This window comes from Hippopotamus amphibius, chromosome 12 (assembly GCF_030028045.1).
Source record: "Hippopotamus amphibius kiboko isolate mHipAmp2 chromosome 12, mHipAmp2.hap2, whole genome shotgun sequence".
Lineage (NCBI taxonomy): Eukaryota > Metazoa > Chordata > Mammalia > Artiodactyla > Hippopotamidae > Hippopotamus > Hippopotamus amphibius.
The window spans coordinates 98,890,540-98,908,945 of record NC_080197.1 but is presented as its reverse complement, the minus strand read 5'-3'; the positions used below and the strand labels follow the sequence as shown (position 1 = coordinate 98,908,945).

The window sequence follows — 18,406 nt, the reverse complement described above, 5'->3', positions numbered from 1 at the left end:
CAACCTAGAAGAAATGAATAAATTCTAGAAACATACAATCTACCAAGTCTTAATAATAAAAATACAGAAAATCTAAACAGACTAATAAGTAAGGAGATGGATAATCTCCAGGACTAGATGGCTTCACAAGTGAATTCGACCAAACATTCAAAGAAGAATTAGCGGACATCCCTGGTGGCACAGTGGTTAAGAATCCATCTGCCAATCCAGGGGACATGGGTCTGATCCCTCGTCCCAGAAGATTCCCACATGCCACGAAGCAACTGAGCCCATATGCCACAACTACTGAACCTATGCTCTAGAGCCCACAAGCCGCAACTACTGAAGCCTGCGAACCTAGAACTGGTGCTCTGCAACAAGAGAAGCCACCTCGATGAGAAGCCCACGCACCACAAGTAAGAGTAGCCCCCACTCTCCACAACTAGAGAAAGCCTGCACGCAGCAATGAAGACCCAATGCAGCCAAAAAATAAGTAAATAAATAAAGCTCTCTTTTTTAAAAAAATGTTAAAAAAAAATAAAGGAAGAAGAATTAACACCAATTCTTCTCTAACTCTTCCAAAAAACTGAAGAGGAGGGAACACTCCCAAACTCATTTAATGAGACCAGCATTACCGTGATACCAAAGCCAGATGAGGACATTACAAGAAAACAACAGACCAACATCCATGATGAATATAAATGCACACATTCTCTAAAAAAGAAAAAAAATACTAGCAAAACAAATTCAACAGCACATTAAAAGGATCACATACCACGATCAAGTCAGACTTATCCCCGAGATGCAAGGATGGTTCCATATACACAAATCAATAAATGTGATACACCACATTAATAGAACAACAGACAAAAATCATGATAATCTCAATAGATGCAGAAAAAAGCAACTGACAAAATTCAACATCCTTTCACAATAAAAACACTTAATAAACTGGGTACAGAAGGAACATACCTCAACATAATAAAGGCCATATATGACAAGTCCACAGCTTACATCATACTCAACAGTGAAAGTCTGAAAGCTTTTCCTCTAAGTTCAAGAACAAGAAAAGGGTGCCATTCTGACCACTCCTATTCAACATAGTACTAGAAATCCTACCCAGAGCAATTAGGCAAGAAAAAGAAATAAAGGCATCCAAATCAGAAAAGAAGAAGTAAAACTGTCTGTTTGCTGATTACATGGTTTTGTATACAGAAAATTCTAAAGACTCCAACAAAAAAGTGTGAGACCTAATAAATTCCATAAAGTTTCAGGATACAAAATCGAACATACAAAAACTAGTTGTATTTCTATACATCAATAATAAAATCAGTTTTATTCCTATATACTATCTGAAAGAGAAATAAAGAAAATCCATTTACAATACCATCAAAAATAATAAAATACTTAGGAATAAATTAAACAGGGATGTGATAGATCTTTACACAGAAAACCACAAAACAATGCTGAAAAAAATGGAAGGAGACACAAGTAAATAAAAATATGGGGTTTTTTTACAGAAATAAAAAGGTCCATGCTGAAACTCATTTGGGATTTCAAGGTACCCTGAATAGCCAAAACAATCTTGAAAAAGAAGAACAAAGTTGGAAGTCTCACACTTCCTCATTTCAAAAATTATTACAAAGCTATAGTAATCAAAACAGTGTGATACTGGCATAAAGACAGACACAGTAACCAATGGAACAGAATAGAGTACCAGAAATAAACCCTTGCACATATGGTCAAATGATTTGACAAGGGTGCCAAGACCATTCAATGAGAAAAAAACAGTCTTTCTAACAAACAGTATTGGAAAAACTGGATATCTACCTGCAAAAGAATGAAATTGCACCCTTACCTTACACTGTATAAAAAAATTAACTCAAAATGGATCAAAGACCTAAACATAAGAGGTAAAACTATAAAACTTATGGAAGAAAACAGGGGGAAAAGCTTCATGAAATTGGATTTGGCAGTTTCTTGGATATGACACCAAAAGCACAGGTAACAAAAGAAAAAAACAGATAAATTGGACTATATCCGTATTTAAAACTTCCATGCTTCAAGGACACAATCAACTGAGTAAAAGGCAGCCTACAGAATGTAAGAAAATATATGCAAGCCAAAGCAAATCACATTCCCTTTGTGGGCAACCTTGAAACGAAAGTGACGAAGGAGCTCCTTTTTGAGCTTTTCACCAGGCTGGGCCAGTAATAAAAGTAAAAATTCCAAAAGATAAGGATGGTAAACCAAAGCAGTTTGCATGTGTATTTCAAACATGAAGTATCTGTTCCTTATGCCATGAATCTACTTAACAGGATCAAGCTTTTTGGAAGGCTCATCAAAATTCACTTTAGATCTGGAAGTAGCCATGCCTCACAGGAAGTCAGTTTGTCACATCCCCAGCATCATGTTGGAAACTCAAGCCCTACTTCCACATCTCCTAGCAGGTACGAAAGGACAGTGGATAAAATGACTCCATCAGCACAGATAATTCAAAGATCTTTCTCTTCAGAAAATTTTCAGAGACAAACAGTGATGAACAGTGTTTTGAGACAGGTGTCATATGGAGGGAAATTTGGTTCTCCACATCTGGATCAATCAAGATTTTCTCCATCAGCTCAATCACATAATCATACTTTTAACCAGTCTTCAAGCTCCCAGTGGCACCAAGATACACCATTATCACAGAGGAAAGTCAGCCAGAATTCTCTTCTCTCCATTTCTTCTATGAAGACAGGAATCATGATGGCTGGAGCCATGGCTATGATAACAGAAGAGACAGTGGTAGAGATGGAAAATGGCGCTCATCTCGACACTAACAAGTGTTAAAAGGATGTTTTCATAGGGTCTACATGTTTTCTTAAAAAACTGTACAGAGCAGCTTTATAAGTTGCTACGTTCCTTTATAAAATCTTTAAAACCTAATAGCAGGGACTTCCTAGGTGGCGCAGTGGGTAAGAATCCGCCTGCCAATGCAGGGGACACAACTTCGATCCCTGCCCCAGGAAGATACCACATGCCACAGAGCAACTAAGCCCGTGCACCACAACTATTGAGCCCGTGCTCTAGAGCCCATGAGCCACAACTACTCAGCCCATGTGCCGCAACTACTGAAGCCCACGTGCCTAGAGCCCGTGCTCTGCAACGAGAGGCCACCTCAATGAGAAGCCCGAGCACCACAATGAAGAGTAGCCCCCCCACTCGCTGCAACTACAGAAAGCCTGTGTGCAGCAACGAAGTCCCAACACAGCCAATAAAATAAATAAATTTATTTATTTATTTAAAAATTAAAAAAACCTAATAGCAGTCCAATACATAAACAACAAGAACCGTGGTTCTAGTTTTATTAAATTAATAACCTTTCACCTCAGGACTTTAAGAAGAGGAAAGGGTTTTATGCAAAAGAAAGTGCCACAATTCCTAACCATTTTAGACAATTGAGGAAGGGATGTATTATATAGATTAGTTGTATTATGAAGCAAATATTTTAATTATCTGTTATCTTTTTGTACTATAAGAAGTTACTTGCTAGTGAATCAGATTTTTGGTGTATATAATGGAAAACATTCAAGTTGATGGTCTGAAATGACTCAGTATTTTGTTAAATGAGAAAATGTCACTTCAGTAATTCATTTTACTAACTTTTAAGAAAGCTTTTTGGTAAAGTTTGGGGATAAATCATATTATTTAACTTCTTAGAGAACTTAAGTATAAGTTCTGTGACATCATCTTGAGTTTTACCATAACTAAGCATACAAGTATATATTTACACATGCTATTTTATTATAAAATTTTAGCATTTGCTCATTAAATCATGTTTGATGTATGACTGAAGCTACTCAGGAAGTTAAATATCTTTAAATGTATTTCTTTACAGTAAAAATATAGTGTTAATGTAAATCCCCTTTTTCTGGAAGAATAAAAATGTAAATGCATGGTCAGATAAAATGGTAAAATGTTTTACTGAAAGTATACTTTTTTGGAAAAAAAAGAAAAAAAGGTTCATGAAACCTTTAAGCACTGCCTCTATCACCCAAACTTCTAAAATTTTAACATTTTCAAAGTGCCCAAGACAAGTGCACAAGGACACTTTTTATTGTTGAAATCATACAGGGTGCTTTTTGTTTTTGTTTAAACATGTGAAAGAATTTAAACACAAACACTTTCTGATTCAAAAATTTTTAAATCTTGTTTAACAAAACTTTTATGTATCAAGATGCTGTTTCCTTTTCATTGTAGAACTTGTTTATAAAAATTCATTCCATTGTATGTTAACTATATCTCAATAAAAGTTCTTTAAAAAAAAAATTCATTCCTTGGGCTTCCCTAGTGGCACAGTGGTTAAGAATCTACCTGTCAGTGCAGGGGACACGGGTCTGAGCCCTGGTCCAGGAAGATCCCACATGCCGTGGATCAACTAAGCCCGTGTGCCACAACTACTGAGCCCATGTGCCACAACTACTGAGCCCATGTGCCACAACTACTGAAGCCTGCATGCCCAGAGCCTGTGCTCTGCAACAAGAGAAGCCACTGCAATGAGAAGCCCATGCACTGCAACAAAGAGTAGCCCCCGCTCTCTGCAGCCAGAGAAAGCCTGTGCTCAGCAACAAAGACCCAACACAGCCAAAAATAAAATAATTAAAAATTCATTCCTTGAAAAATAAAAGAAAATATTTGCAAATCATATATCTGATAAGGAGTTAATATCCAAGATATGTAAAGAACTTCTACAACTCAATAACAAAAACCAAACAATCCCATTTTAAAAAATGGGTAAAGGACTTATATTTCTCCAAAGAAAATCTACAAATGGCCAATAAGCACATGAAAAGATGCTCAATATCACTAATCATTACACAAATGCAAATGAAAACCATAATGAAATATTCTCTCACACCCATTAGGATAGCTAATATCAAAAAACAAACAAACAAACAAAAACCCAGAAAATAAGTGTTGGCAAGGATTTGGAGAAATCAGAACTTGTGCACTGTTGATGGGAATGTAAAATGGTACAGCCGCTAAGGAAAACAATGTGGTAATTCCTCAAAAAAGTTAAAAATAGAATTACCATATGATCCAGCAATTCCACTTCCGGGAATATACCCAAAAGAATTGAAAGTAGAGTCTGAAGAGATATTTATTTATACACCTTTGTTCATAGCAACATTATTCACAATAGCCAAAAGATGGAAGCAATTCAAATGTCTCTCACAGATGAATGGATAACCAAAATGTGATACATACATTCAATGTAATATTATTCAGCCTTAAAAAGCAAGGAAATTCTGACATATGTTACAACATGGATGAACTTTGAGGACATTATGCTAAGTGATACAAGCCAATCACAAAAAGACGACATACCGGGGACTTCTCTGGTGGCACAGTGGTTAAGAACCCACCTGCCAACGCATGGGACACAGGTTTGATCCCTGGTCCAGGAAGATCCCACATGCCATGGAGCATCTAAGCCCATGTGCCCTAGAGCTCCTACACCACAACTAGAGCCCACGTGCAGCAACTACTGAAGCCCACGAGTCTAGAGCCCAAGCTCTGCAACAAGAGAAGCCATCGCAACGAGAAGCCGGTGCACCACAACAGAGAGTAGCCTCCGCTTGCCGCAACTAGAGAAAAGCCCTCTCGCAGCAACAAAGACCCAACACAGCCGGGGAAAAAAAAAAAGGCAAATACTGTATGATTACACTTCCATGAGGTACATAGAGAATTCATAAAAACAGAAGTAGAATAGTGGTTGCCAAAAGCGTCAGGGAGGGGAGAATGAGGAGTTGTTTAATGGTGTAGATTTTCACTTTTGCAAGGTGAAAAGAGTTCTACTAGAGATTGGTTGCACAATGTAAATATACTTAACACTATTATACTGTATACTTAAAAATGGATAAGATGGTAAATTTTATGTTATGTGTATTTTACAATTAAAAATAAAAAACAAATACTAGGAAAAAGAGAGTGGGATGTAATGAAGTAGAGATTCTATAGGAACTACTTTTTCAAGATGGATTATAAAAGGGATCAGAAAAATGGGACAGTAACTGGCAGGAGACATGGGATCAAGCAGGGTTTCCACTGTTTTGTTTTGTTTTGTTTTAAGATGAGAGGAATTATAAGCTTGTTTATATGTATATAGAGAAAAAGAATGGAATCATATCTTCCATGGGTAATTTTAGTTATAACTGCTAACCTTAACAACCATTTACTATGTAGCAGGCATTAATTACTAATGGTCCAATAAAGTAGGTACTAGTATTATGTTATTAGATATGGGGCTGCAAGAGAAAGAGAAGAGTCATAGCTAAGTCAAGAATTTTGGCTTGGGACTTCCTTGGTGGCACAGTGGTTAGGAATCCGCCTGCCAATGCACAGGACACAGTTTTGATCCCTGGTCTGGGAAGATTCCACATGCCACGGAGCAACTGGGCCTGTGCGCAACTACTAAACCTGTGCTCTAGAGCCTTCGTGCCACAGCTGCTGAGCCCATGCGCCACAACTACTGAAGCCTCTGTGCCTAGAGCCCATGCTCCACAGCAGGGGAAGCCACCGCAATGAGAGGCCCACGTACCAGAATGAAGAGTGGCTCCTGCTCACCACAACTAGAGAAAGCCTGCACACAGCAACAAAGACCCAATGCAGCCAAAAATAAATTAATAATTAATTTTAAAAATAAAGAATTTTGGCTTGAATATTTGGAAAAAGTGAAATTTACAGTAAATTTACCATTTACTGAGATGGAGAAAACAGTGAGAAGGACAGTTGTGGCAGGGTAGGGAGGAAGAAGGCAGGCAGGAGCTCTGTTTACACGTTAAATTTGAGATATCTAATAAGCACCTAGATGGAGATGTGATGTTAGATATATGAATCGGGAATGCAGGAGGGAAGCCCAGGTTAGAAATATAATTTGAGATTTGCCATCATATGGGTGATTTTTTAAATTGAAGTATAGTTGATTTACAGCGTCGTGTTAGTTTCAGGTATACAGCAAAGTGATTCAGTTATATATATATATACACATATATACACACACACACACACACATATATATTCTTTTTCAGATTATTTTCCATTAGATATGGGTGATATTTAAACCTACGAGACTAGATAAAATTATAAAGGGAGAAGAGTAGATAGAAAAGAAACTCAAGGATTGAGTCCTGGGGATCTCCAAGGTTCAGAGATAGGGAAAATTGGGAGTAACCAGCAAAGGAGGAAAGGTCTGAAGAGGAAAGGCCACAGATACCAGAGGAAAAGGAGGGTGTGGTGGTCTATAAACCAAATGAAGAAAGTGTTTCAAGGAACTGTGTCAAGTGCTGACAATAGATTAAATAAGATGAGGGCTACAAACTGACCACTCGAGAACATGAAAGTCAAAGTATATCAGTACTTTAAAATGAAGAACTCAAGGTCAGAGAGCCTAAGAAACTTGGAACTAGGTCACACATCTAATAAGTGACAAAAGCCATATTTAAATTCAGATCTGGACTTCCCTGTTGGCACAGTGGTTGTGAGTCCATCTGCCAATGCAAGGGACACGGGTTTGATCCCTGGGCCGGGAGGATCCCATATGCCGTGGAGCATCTGGGCCCGTGCACCACAGCTACTGAGGCTGTGCTCTGGAGCCCATGAGCCACAACTGTTGAGCCCACGTACCACAACTGCTGAGGCCCGCACACCTGGAGCCTGTGCTCTGCGGCAGGAGGGGCCCCTGCAATGAGAGGCCCGTGCACCACGGCGGAGAGTGGCCCCTGCTCGCCACAACTGGAGAAAGCCCACATGCAGCAACGGAGACACAATGCAGCCAATTAATTAATTAATTAATAATAAAATTAAAAAATAATAAATTCAGATCTAACTCCAAATTTCACAACTTTCTAATTTAATTTTATTTTAAAATTGTTATTGGAGTATAGTTGATTTACAATGTTGTGTTAGTTTTAGGTGTACAGCAAGTGAATCAGTTATACATGTACATATATCTACTCTTTTTTAGATTCTTTTCCCATATAGGCCATTACAGAGTATTGAGAAGAGTTCCCTGGGCTATATAGTAGGTCCTTATTAGTCACCTATTTTATATATAGTGGTCTGTATATCAATGCCAATTTTCCAACTTATCTCTTCCCCTCATTCCTTCCAAATTTCACAATTTGTATAGAACACAACGCTGCTTTTCCTTGCTTAATCTTAATTTAATGACTGACATTAATTACATTTATTAGGATATATATTTTAAGTATCTACTAGATAGGCTTAAGATGCTGTATCAGGTGTTTTGGAGGATAGTAAACTGAACAACACTATCTTTACCTTTACAGAGTTTACAGTCCAGCAATGAAGATAAGACAATCACCTAAATGATTCCAATACAATGCAGAATTATATAAATACCACATATGAAGTACAAAATATTATAGAAGCTAAGAAAAAAAGTCCCCTTTGGGGTTAGGAGGTAGAGGGATTAGGAGAAGCTTTATAGAAGAGGTAACATTTCAGCTGAACTTCTAAAGGGTAGTTAGGGTTCTGAAAGACAGTTTTGACTGTGAGCTCCTGAATGGCCATGATCATGCCTTAGCCCCAAGTCCTAGCCTTCTGGAGCTTTTTAACAACCGTGGGTAGAGCAAACAAATGAACAGAAAGGCCACTCCAAAAGGAAGCAACAACAACAAAAGGATCAGAGGCTGAACACTACATGAGGCACAATGACAAAAGAACTGCAGAGTGGGAGGGATGTGAATATGAATATATATATTTGGAAAGTATCAAGTAACTCATCATGATTCTTTTTACATCTTGGCTCCCATATCTCCCATCTTTAAGAAAACTCTCTCAACACTACCACCATCCCTTTGCAGCTTTTATCTCATTTCTCTGCTCCCCATCTTTTTAAAATAACAACTTTATTAAGATACAAATTACATACCATGTAATTAACCCATTTAAGGTATCATTTCAATGGTATTTGGATCACAGAGTTATGCAACCATCACCATAATCAATTTTAGAACATTTTCATTACCCCAAAAAGAACCCCAATACCCATTACCAGTCACTCCTCCTTTCCCCGCTAACCATCTCCTACTCCACCCCTACGCAACTACTAATCTGCTTTCTGTCTCTCTGGATTTGCCTATTCTGGACATTTCACATACATGGAAGCATCAAATACAGCTGACCCTTGAACAACACAGGTTTGAACTCACGGGTCCACTTACATGTGGATTTTCTTCAATAGTAAATACTAAAGTACAGCATGATCTGCTGTGGATGGGACCTGAGGATGCAGAACCCCTATATGGAGGAGTCACATATACGGAGGAGCAACTATAGCTTATACGTGGATTTTCAACTGCACGGGGCTAGTGCCCCAAGCTCTGCATTGCTCAAGGGTGAAATGTATGTGGTCTTTTGTGAGTGGCTTCTTTCACTAACATAATGTTTCAAGGTTCATCCATTTTGTATAATCTATCAGTACTCTATTACTTTTTATCGCTGAATAAAATTCTGCAATTCCATTGCATGGGTATATATAATATTTTATTTAGACATTCACCAGTTGATGGATATTTGGGTTGTTTCCACTGTTGGGTTATTAGAATAATGCTGCTATGAACAACGACGTACAGTTTTTTGTGTGGACATAAGTTTTCATTTCTCATGGGTATATACCTGGGAGTGTGTTTAACCTTTTAAGCAACTGCTGAACTGTTTTCCAAAGCAGCTGCACCATTTTACATCCCGTCAGCAGTGTATAAGGGTATAATTACATCACAGTACTATCTGTGTTTTTGATTACAGCCATCCTTGTGGGTGTGAAGTGGTATCTCACAGTGGTTTTGATTTCCTTGATGGCTAATGATGCTGAACATCTTTTCACGGCTACTTGTAGATCTTCTTTGGAGAAATATCTGTTCAGATCTTTTGCCCATTTTTAAAACTGGGTTCTGCTCTTCATCTTAAAGTTCTTAAAAGATTAGTCCATATATAACATCTACACTTCCTTACCTTCTTTCACTCAACAGCTCACTCCTACCCTGCTTTTGCTCCCACTGTGAGACTGCAAACCACCAAAGTCAGCAACCACCTCCACACAGGCAAAATCAATTACTATTCAGCAGTCTTCATCTTCCAGGATTAACTCTATGGTTTGCACATCTGCATTTTTTTTAAGCTCTTTATTGGAATTTAATTGCTTTACACTATTGTGCCAGTTTTTGCTGTACAACAAAGTGAATCAGCTGTATTTACACATATATCCCCATATCCCCTCCCTCCCGCGAATCCTTCCCACCCTCCCTACCCCAATCCTTTAAGTCATCACCCATCATCACATCTGCATTTTAATTCCAGCTGACTTATCTTTTTTTTTTTTTTGGCTGTACCTCACAGCACGTGGGATCTTAGTTCCCTGACCAGGGATCAAACCCACGTCTCCTGCATTGGAAGCACAGTCTTAACTGCCGGCCTGCTAGGGAAGTCCCTGACTTCTTATTCTAATCTGTATTTTCTTTGGTCCCGTTTCTTTTCTATATTTTTTTCTGTTTTATTATACAGCACACTTTTTTATGGGATGGTAAATGTAAACAACAACCAAAGGGTATATCCAGAGAACTGCAGGTAACACAACTGGCTAGAGCAGAGTCAATGTAATGAATTTATGCAGGGGAAGTGGGGAAGGTAAGGAAAGGCTGGATAAGTAGTGGGTATTGGGCTAAGGATTTGGACTTTGTTTAGCAGGTAATATATAGCCGTTGAAGGTTTTTATACAAGAAATGCTCAGCAGTAAACTGCTGGACTGTTGGAAGATTAGTATAAAATTACTTGCGGGCAAGGGGCAGGGAGTGGAGAAATAGGAGACAAGGAGATCATGCCGGATGTTTATTGCTGTGGTAATGAGGGCATAAGTTAGTGTGGTAGAGCTAAAAAAGAACGGAGGAATCAATGGAAAGACATTACCACTAAACTTTAACCAACCAAGTTAACTTTATTACTGATAACAGAACTATCAGCTGCCCCCAGTCAAGAGATGTTAGACTCTAGAAGTTCTACTAATCTGACTTGATGGAAACTAGATGAAAATGCAGTAAACGCAAAAAAATTCTCTCCCTGTTAGAACTATAAACAATTCTGGTATTGCTTCCCACTTTCTTCTCTCCTAAGTAAACTCTTCCAAAAATTTCAGGTAACTCAAACTTCTTAAAGAGTGAAAATCTGGCAATGCCTACCAGTCAGTTCTGCTCTGATCATTGCCTCCGGTCCCCCTCAACACCCCGCCCCAATATGGTCTTCAATATGTTAAGGTCAAGAAGAAAGAGAAATTTATGTAAAATAGGTCAGGGAAGGCAAATTATCCCAAGTTAAACATAGTCCCTTTTCTCTTTTTCCAGAGGGAATGGGTGTTGATGCTCTGAGGAGTTAACTTATAATAACACATGCCAGGAAGATGATGTCAGGGAAGGCGTGGTTAGGCTCTTTACAAGTCTGAAATTCCTTTAGTCCCAAACACTTCCTCTTTCAATCTCACCTATACGCAAATCTCTCTACTGAGGCAACTCTTTCAAAAGTTGAAGGAAGTGCTGAGACCCTGGAACTCTGATCTTTTTACCTTCAGTCTTTTTTTTTTTTTAAAAAAAAGAATAATTGAAGGCCATTAAAATAGATGTGTTTTTTTTAATGTACCATAATTTTGCAGAATCTCTCTTTGAAACCCACATTTTCCCCCTTCTGTGATTATTTTAATTCCAAAGAAAGGAATAGATATTCAACACTACATCCTGAGAAAGAATGGGCCTTTATCAGCCATTATACATTTGTTGATTGTATGCCTATATTTACAAAAAGAATAAGAAAATTGCAATTGTCTTGGGCTCCTCAGGAAACAACTTCCCTGATAAAGTATACAAATATGTTTCAAAAGAAAACAATCCTACTTTTTTTTTTTTTTTTTGCCATATCATGGGGCTTGCAGGATCTTAGCTCCCAACCAGGGACTGAACCCTGGCTGCAGCAGTGAAAGGGCCACAGCAGTGAAAGCACCGAGTTCTAACCACTGGACTGCCAGGGAAGTCCCCAAACAATCCTACTTTTTAAAGACAAGTAAATAAAATTAATGAAGTCACAACAGTGGTGTACAAATAGCTTTTCAAACTGAGCTCCCTGGAAATTATTTTTATTCTGCTAACCAGAAGTGATGACTACAGCAAAGTACGATGTAAAAATGCTCCTTAAAGAGAGCAGATCTCTACACATCTACTATTTCCAGATCCTGGTATAACAAAATGATGGACAATAAAAGCAGATATTTATGTGTACTTTTTCATAAGTTTAGAATTTTGTTTTTTATTTCAGTTTTTTAAATGTTCCAGTTTTTAAAAGGTCCAAGAAATTTTTACATAGACTTGTCCTACTTGAGAAACTGAGTTCTTAACAGAAATGGCAAATAAGCCAATGCCAAAATTAAAACTTTACTTTGTCATAGAAAAACGTCTGGTAGAATAGACAGAGCTAACTGCTACTAGTTATTTCCCTTAAGGGGTAGGATTTAGGTAAGGAACTTCAGGACATGAAGGGAATACCTGACTTTTTATTTTATATACCTCTTTATGCTTAAAATTTAAAAATAGACGTGTCTTCCATTTATTACTAAAAACTAAGTTATTTTAAAATTTTAACCTTCAGTATAAAAATGGATAAAGTACATCAGAAGATTCACTCAAAACATTTTTCCCCCCAAAAATGAATGAACACATTAAGCCATACATATCAACAAAAGGGCAAAGAGCAGGGTAGTAACTGTTTACTTTAAATATACCCAATACCCACAAACCTATACACACATACAAGGAGTCAGAGATGTAGTCACAAAGAGATGTTATAATAACAGTGACTTGTAAGAACCCAAAGAATACTTGACAAATACACTAATAAGTCTGCACTACTCCTACCCCAGGTTTCCTAATGTGCTTCTCAAATCTTACAAGTTATCAGAAAGAGATATGAGATTTGAATCCCAGTCCACAATCATACCTCTTGTCCTCTACACTGTCCTAGGTTTAGAAGCTAGTTAAATGTTTCCTATACAACAAGGGGAAAAAGGAGTGGAGTGCTAAGAAAAGAGAATCTTTTAGGTAACATCAAATACATGAAGCTGCTAACAGGGAAAAAAACAATTTCTGCAATTTATTTTACTGTATTTTAATGGGTAACCTGAGACACTTGGAGGGAAAAAATTAGGAAGGAAACTTTCATACAGCACTATACATGATTTGAAAAGAATAAAGACAGATGAGATATCCCTGTCAAAATCATACTGGGGTGTGTGTGTGTGTGTGTGTGTGTATGTGTGCGTATGTGTGTGTGTGTATGCATGTGTGTGTATGTGTGTGTGTGCATGTGTGTATATGTGTGTGTACAGCTGCGTGTATGTGTGTGTGTGCATAAAATTGATAAGAAATGTGAACCCATATTTCTTAAGGATGTAACAGAATGAAAACCATATAAACTAACACCCATAAACTAACACTAGGTGTCTGGAGTCTAAACATTTACCCACTGCCTTGATCAGATTTTTTGTTCACCTAGAACAGTCTCCTTGGGTGTATACGAAAGTATCAGGAATCCCTTCCCATTCCCCAACAATCCAGCAAATGAGCAAAAGATCCTCAAATGTCTATGGTACTTTTTTTCTTCAAAGAACAGCTACAAAATCAAGAGACAGGGTAAAGGGTTTTTCTGCTATAGCATAGAGTTCCTCCTAATCAGCACTGTGGGCACTGAAATGCCAAGAAACTGCCTAAGATACTCCCTGGCAATTGTGGGCATGACTGTACTCCTCTCCCCAGACTGTCCCTGTGCCCAAGAGGAGCACAACCCTCTGGCAGCTGTGGGTTAATCAGAAAGACTCCAAGATCCCTGCTGAGCCTGGCAATCTGCAGAGCGGGAAGCCCCAGCTCAACAGCAGACCCCAAAGAATCACAGAACTTTCTGCTGAATTTCCAAGGTACGTCTTCTCTCAAAACTCCTTCCCTACAGGCTGGGTGGGGTAGGGTCTCTATCTAAGCTAGAAGAGTAGACTCAGTCCTAGGATGAGGCTGTTATGATTTCACTGAGTGTATTCAGCTACCTGATAACACTGGTGGAATGGTAGGAAGGAAGGTGGGCTGGGGGAGAATGCAAACAGTTAATGGAAACAACAAAATAACCTTGGAGAGGGTAGGCTGGGGGCCAGGGTCTGAGGTGACATATTTTCCCTGTGAAAATTGGATACATCAGCAGGAAGTCAAACTAACTTCATTTCACAAAGACACAAACTTGCAAAGTTTAATTTGTTTTTAATTCCATTGCCTTCAGGCCTCACATAAGGGACTATAAATTCCTGGAACTTCAAAACCAGGTGAGAAAAGATGCCCAAAAAAGTGATGGAAAAAGAGAGGCACTGAGAGGAGCGGAATCCCGTTCCCCTCTTAAGGAGAATGTTAAAGCCAAGGGCACTCCCGATTCCCAGAAAAGGAAGTAGCTGGATTCCAAAAAAGCACTCTTCCCTACCTTCTTGTTGTTCTTGTTATAGCCAAAAGTCGAAATCCCAGGCCTGGAAGTCACTGATAGCAGCATTTTCTCTTTAATGTTATGAAGCTAAGAGAGAGAAGAGGGAGAGGGAAAGGGAGAGGAAAGAGAGAGAGGGAGAGGGAGGGAAGGAGGGAGGGAGGAAGAGAAGGGAGAGGGAAAAGGGAGGGGGAGGAGAAGGGGGGGCGAGTAAAGAATGAGCTAGGGCTGCTTGTTTACGTCACTGATAGAAGTTAACCCCGAGTCTGAGTGCGGCTCCTCCACTGGGTCCTAATGCCCAGGATGTTGCCCCCCCCACCCCCCCACGCCCCGCCCCAGGCTTAGCAGTTAAAGCAAAAAGAAAAGTTCTTAGGTTTACCCCTTTCAACTCCATCCCCTTTCCTATATGAACAACTTCAGATTCACATGAAAAAAACAGGATATTTTCTTTCTAGATCTCAGCTGTAAGAAGATCCTAAGCTCGATTTTAAAGGGGCCACTGGGGTACTGCTTTGAAGAACATATGAAGAAAACCATAGTACTGAGAAAGAATATGTGAGGTGAGCTCAGGACTAACCCCCCACTTTATATTTACAACAATCTTAACACACAAAGAAAGAACAAACAGAAGACCTCACCAAAGAGCGGAAACAAGCAACACAGACGATGAGAAATAAGTAGTTTCAGATCCTTGGATAGTTCCATTGCATGCTGATGGGCTGGTGCCTCTTAATCCTTTTCAGATTCCCCCAGGTATGACTTCATACTTAAAAAGGAATTTTCAAACTGCACTATGTCAAGAAACTTGGTGCCTAGTGCTTTCTTTTATCTTTCCCCCAGCTTTACTGAGATATAATTGCCTAGTGATTTCTTCAGCAATTGTAAGCTCTCTTATTTGAATCTTTATCCCACTGTTTCCTAGTCTTCAAGGTCCATGAAGCTGAAACAATTAGTTACTCACCCAATGGGATGTTTGCTTCAAGCTGTCTCTGAACTGTAGAAAAAAATAAATAAATATTTTAAAAACATATGCTCCACAGAGAAGAAAAATACAAAGTTCTTAGGAAAGAGGAACATTAACTTAGAGTCAAGAGTTTAGCACAGCTGCAACACTCACCTCTAACAGTTTCAAAGGAATGTCCTGTAGATGGTACCTTAACAATAAAAGAAACTTGTTAGAAACCAAAAATTTAAGAATGATACCCAGTAATTTACCAATCCAGTCCAAGTAGAACACAGATATAGAATGAAAGCCTTCAAATCCCTTCTTAAGGCCCCCTCGCTGGATATTCTAAGAAATAAATTAACCCTTGTCTGCTTTGCCACACAAACATTAAGCCCAAACCCTCCCTTAAATGAAGTCCCAGCCTCTATTCTAGTTTTCCTGTCACCTTTTTGCTATAATTATGGGACAGACAGTATCAACATTCTGCAGAGTAAATACACACATACCACACCCCCAATCTCTTAACTTTCATTTCCAATAGGACAGGAAGTGCCTGCTCAGCTCAAGGGACACAGGAAGGGTGGGAACAGCCTCAATGTGGGAATTGCAACTGGGATTGGAAGCACAGCGGCCAAATGCAGTCAATAAATCAATAAAGGCACCTCTCAGGGATACCATATTTTTTTAAGTCCCTTTTCTGCCCTCAGAGATTCTCATTCATTATATGCCAAGTTATCATTACCATTTAGGTCCTTAGTTGATGTCTTCTTCCTTAGCCTAACAATGTGGTACAAAACCTTAATCTTTAAGGCCTGATTTATGATGGGATTTATAATAGCAGTCAAACGAATTCAATTTTTAAAAACTCTAATGGTCTCAATGTATTCTCTTACTGCATTCCTTAATGCTCAATGATATCTTAAAATTTTAAATAGTTAAAACCATAAGTTTTAGAGAGACGCAGACACCACTATTAGTTACTGTTTATGTAACTTTAGGCTAAGTTACTTAATATCTCTAATTCACTCATTTCCAAAATGGAGATAATACCTACTTCATTAGCCTGTGGAATCAAATCTAAGTTCTACTTCACTCCTGTCACTCAAACTGACACTGGGAGAACTACCTCACGTCTGAATCTTACTTCTCTCATCTGTAAAATGCAGTAAATAAAGAGTCTCTACTTCCTGAAAGTGTAGTGAAATGAAATAAGGCAATGCATATAAAGCTGTTAGGAAGGTACCTGGCACTTGGTAAATACTCAACAGATGTTAGCTCCACTTTGATTAATTACTCTGCTATCTCCCAGTGTGTATCCCTCTGGGTATTGCATAACCCAGATTTGATGATCTGAAGTGAACCTTTCCAAAAACTAGCTTAGTTACATTCAAAAGATCATACTAGGACTAGGCAGGCTAAACTATGTAAGTGGGAATACTGAATAAGAAATTTCAGGAATCACCCAATCCAATTTCTTTTCTCTACCTTCCATAAACAAACAATATGATTATTTGGAAATTCTTTTCAGAACTCCCAATCTCTTGGAAATTGGTGGAACATCTCTTATCTCTAGAGAAAAAAAGGAAACACAACAATATAGAATCAAAGCACACTAGACAAGACATCCCAGCTCCCATTTCTCGAGAGTCCTGATACTGTTTCTTCCAGTGTGTTTACTTTGATCACCCCCCTCCCGTCTGCTTGGCCCATTATACTGCTTACATTTTTCTAGATTTAGTCAATGCCTCTCAACTTCTTGGTTCTCCTGGGCCCAGCAACCAAGAGTTGTTTTGAGGGGAAAAAGTAAAATAAGAGTTATTTAGAACATCTCTTGGAAAGAGACATTTATACCTTGGATTCAATACAGACTGGCTTGTGATTTCTCCAGAAAAAATTATAATAGGGAAGAACAAATCTGATTCCATATTGGATCTGTTTCTTTTACTTTAACCTTGGTATTCTATTGCTTTTGCTACAAGTTAAGAATGTTGCCTATAGACCAAAATATACCGGATAGCCCACTCTCAAGGCTCTAACCTTTAAAGGTATAAACTTTTCCATTCATATAGAGATAAAAAGTTGCAGAAAAGAGAATAACATTTGTCATGTTGGAGGTTTACAGGAACAATATGACCTGACCTACACGGACAGATGCAAGAACAAAGGATTCTGACACTTAGAAGTTTGAAACAACCAACCATATTCCTTCCCCTTTTAGTATGAAAGAAGCCTAAATTCTAACTTTAGTAACATGGTTCTTTAGGACACTAGTCCACCATCTTCTCAGTCTGCTGGCTTTCTGAATAAAGTCACTATTCCTTGCCCCAACAACCTGTCTCTCAATTTATTGACCTGTCCTGCAGCAAACAGTATGAGCTTGGACTCGGTAACAAAACAACACTTTTCAGTATGTGTCTCAGGTAGAGAGCAGTTTGAGTCAGATCAACCCTGACTTGTATGTTGAAAGATGACTGCATGCAACTACTGGCCCCTCCACATCAGGGTGGAAAACTCAAGGAATGTATTACCTGCAGATATGCCAGACGCTAGATATAGGAGTAGAGCCAGGCTGATATAGCACGTGTGTCTGAAAGTAGTGAGATAGGGCCAAGTTTGTTAGTGAAGTGCTGAATATGGTTCAGAGACCTGAACAAGTATATTAGGGCCAAGGATTTTTTTCCCATCTATTAATATTCTCTGTGAGGACTTCTCTGGTAGTCCAGTGGTTAAGACTGCGCTTTCACTGCAGGGGGCATGGGTTTGATCCCTGGGTCAGGGAACTAAGATTGTGCGGCCAAAAAAAAAAAAATAATACACACACACACACAGTGGATTATCTTACCTCCCGCTGATTAACTTTTGTGCCCAAAAGTCTAGGTAATGAAAAAGACCAAAAAGTTCAATTGATTTAATGGTAAAGAAATA

At 38.6% G+C, this 18,406-nt stretch overlaps 1 protein-coding gene and 1 pseudogene across 5 annotated transcripts in view; one reads left to right on the top strand and one right to left on the bottom strand.

Moving 5' to 3' along the window:
- RBMS2 (RNA binding motif single stranded interacting protein 2) overlaps positions 1–15,960 on the bottom strand; it is a 63,995-nt gene extending 48,035 nt beyond the window's left edge. For 3 of the 5 annotated variants that reach the window (XR_009048419.1, XR_009048417.1, XR_009048418.1), the window contains exon 1: positions 14,539–14,714. Coding sequence is in view for 1 of the 5 variants with exons in the window: in XM_057702357.1 (XP_057558340.1) it covers positions 14,539–14,604 (66 nt within the window). In the remaining 4 variants the exon portion in view is untranslated. Of the gene's footprint in view, positions 1–14,538; positions 14,784–15,496; positions 15,530–15,652; positions 15,690–15,926 lie in introns of those variants that run through there. The other 2 variants (XM_057702358.1, XM_057702357.1) reach the window with 2 other exon arrangements.
- Positions 2,095–2,801, top strand: LOC130833001 (RNA-binding protein 7-like; annotated as a pseudogene).
- Positions 15,961–18,406: the final 2,446 nt, after the last annotated feature.